The 2,481-nt window shown below is 39.7% G+C and overlaps 1 protein-coding gene across 1 annotated transcript; it reads left to right on the forward strand.

The window, feature by feature from the left end:
* The first annotated feature begins 1,011 nt into the window (after positions 1-1,011).
* LOC142519726 (uncharacterized) lies at positions 1,012-1,667 on the forward strand. The gene is made up of 2 exons (XM_075622754.1): positions 1,012-1,460; positions 1,520-1,667. Exons 1-2 carry the CDS (start codon positions 1,012-1,014, stop codon positions 1,665-1,667), a joined length of 597 nt encoding a protein of 198 aa, XP_075478869.1.
* Positions 1,668-2,481: the final 814 nt, after the last annotated feature.

Consider the following 2,481-nt stretch of genomic DNA (forward strand, 5'->3'; position numbering starts at 1 on the left):
GTCTTTAGACTCACTAAACTTGATCGATGCAGGTGAGGACGAGTAGGAGGAGACGAGGGGTGCGGACCAATGAGCCGGCTCAGACTGCCTCCGCCTACGTTTTTAAGAATTTATCCATGTTGATTCAAATACTCTGATTTTCACGAGATTGCTTTACGTTGTTTAAAACAGTACTTTTGCAAACCTTGTTTGTAATTGTTTTTAGACAAAAAAATTATTTTATTGCAATTTGAAAGATTATTATTTATTTAAAAAAATTTTATTTTTCTGCAAATTTTAAGTAGTTCAAAATACGGTACGTCACAATTAGACTCACTAGCTTTGAATGCTGCAGGTGATGATGTTAGCGAGGGAGGCGATGACGCTTGAGTGGATCGAGGCAGACAGTACATTCCCGAGGGACTTTATTTTCCGCATTAGATTGATAGTTAAAAGATTTCAAGATTTTGTTAATGATTTATTAGAGATTTTTATGCTTTATCTGAAAGTTAGTACGATCATGTTAAATGTTGGAATTGAATTTTGTTAATTGACGATTTATGGATTTTATGCACTTGAGAATTTATATGTTAAATTATTTTGATTTATGGAAGTGACAATTTATGGTTAAAGGGTAAATTTTTGAAATCAGGTTTATAAAAAAAAAACTTGTCAGTGGAATTTTAAATTTAAAAAGCAAGGGTTGTTTTAGTTGGTATCAGAGCGAAGGTCTTCCTCAAAGGGTTGTGTACTGTCACTACGAGAAGCTCAAGAAGTCACGCCTCAAGTACGTGAGATTTTACTACTTTATATTTTATATGCTAAAGTTCTTTAATGCTTTCATGATGCATGATATAGTGGTTAGGTGCATGATATTTTAAATATTAAGTGCATGTTTGTTACGTGGTATGGACAAATTGTACAGAGATGCCTCTTAGAGGAGTTTTTCGCAGTGGTAGTGAGGGTAGACATGAGGAAGAGATTCCATAGCCTCCTTCGAATCAGGACGCTAGCGCTCGTGTATTAGCGGGCATGGCACAGTTACTAGAGCAGCATGCTGGGAATGCTGCGACGGTTCGACCGCAGGTAGTCTATGAGGGTTTTAGGAGGATGAACCCCAAGGGTTTCTCTGGCACTACGGATCCATTCGTTGCTGAGGGATGGATTCGATCTTTGGAGGTTATTTTTCGTTACATGGATATGGCGGACGCTGATCGAGTTCGTTGTTCCATCTATCTATTGAAGGGCAACGCTTCCTTATGGTGGGAGGGGGCGGAGCGAGGAGTGAATTTGGCGACCTTGACTTGGGAGGACTTCAAGAGAATATTCTATGATAAGTATTTATCTTCTGACATCCCTTCTAGGCTTAAGAGGGAGTTCATGAGTCTCCGCCAGGGGGGTTCATCTGTGGCTGAGTTTGTGCAGAAGTTTGATAGGGACTGTCATTTTGTGCCTTTGATTGCTAATGATGATGCGGAGAAGTAACGACACTTCTTGAGTGGATTAAGGCCGACAATCTGCCACGATGTGATGTTCACAGATCCTACACTGTCGTCTCTAAAGCTTTTCGAGCTGAGCAGTCACTGAAGGACATCGATTGGGAGATGCAGCGCAAGAAGAATCATGCCCAACAAGCTAGTCAACATAATAAAAAGCCTTATACGGGACCACCTAAGCAACCAGGATAGCCGAAACCACAAGGACAAACATCTAAAGAAAATTTCTTGAAGACAGCTGAGAAGCCACAGTGCAAGGAGTGCAATCGTCGTCATTACGGCAAGTGTGTGTGGGGAACCTACAAGTGACAATGGTCGATGTAGGAATGAGTATTCATAAATTTCTTTTGGTTTTTCTATGTACAACTATTCTGAAATGTTACATGAAATATTGACATTTGGATTCACGAGCTAATTGTGTTCGGCCCCTCTGCAGGGTCAGCATTGGGTTTATTCGATGATTGACCAAATCGAGTTTCGAATTGTTGGGACATCGTATTCTCGCACCCAAAACGTAGCGGAAGTTTAAAATTTTTTCTGGGGCATTGTGTGTTCAAAACATTCATAGGGCGTTTATATCTTCGCATTCTTAACGCTAGACTCCTAAATATTCCAGTGTTTAGGTGGATATAGCCCTTCTTGTATATCCCTACGAACGGCTATTTTCCTTTGATCGTCTAATTAGGTCCACGATCGAAGACTGTCTTCCTCGGTTGGATTGCACTAGAAATCGTAAACAATTTCTTCGTTGAGACTGGGACGTCCGAATTTCCTAAATCTGGAGTCGGTGTAGAGACGCCATGGGGTGTTACATGGAAGAAACTTGCGGGAAAATTTTCTTCACTTTTTACAAAGTGGCCGAACGTTTTTTCCCTCCCAATTCAATGAAGTAGCCGAGAAAGTCTTTTGGTTAGAATCTTAATTCGTTCTTAATCAATTATTATGAAAATTAATTAAGTTACAAATCCAAGAATTACATGATTTGAATTGCTTAATTAAGTCACTA

The sequence above is a fragment of the Primulina tabacum genome, chromosome 11, assembly GCF_025594145.1.
Source record: "Primulina tabacum isolate GXHZ01 chromosome 11, ASM2559414v2, whole genome shotgun sequence".
Classification (NCBI taxonomy): Eukaryota; Viridiplantae; Streptophyta; class Magnoliopsida; order Lamiales; family Gesneriaceae; genus Primulina; species Primulina tabacum.

Excerpts from the sequence above, each read along its gene's own strand:
- LOC142519726 (XM_075622754.1), top strand. The coding sequence starts at position 1,012 with ATGGCACAGTTACTAGAGCAGCATGCTGGGAATGCTGCGACGGTTCGA. Across the intron at positions 1,461-1,519 it reads GCTAATGATGATGCGGAGAA|ATCCTACACTGTCGTCTCTA; the intron begins GTAACGACACTT and ends TGATGTTCACAG.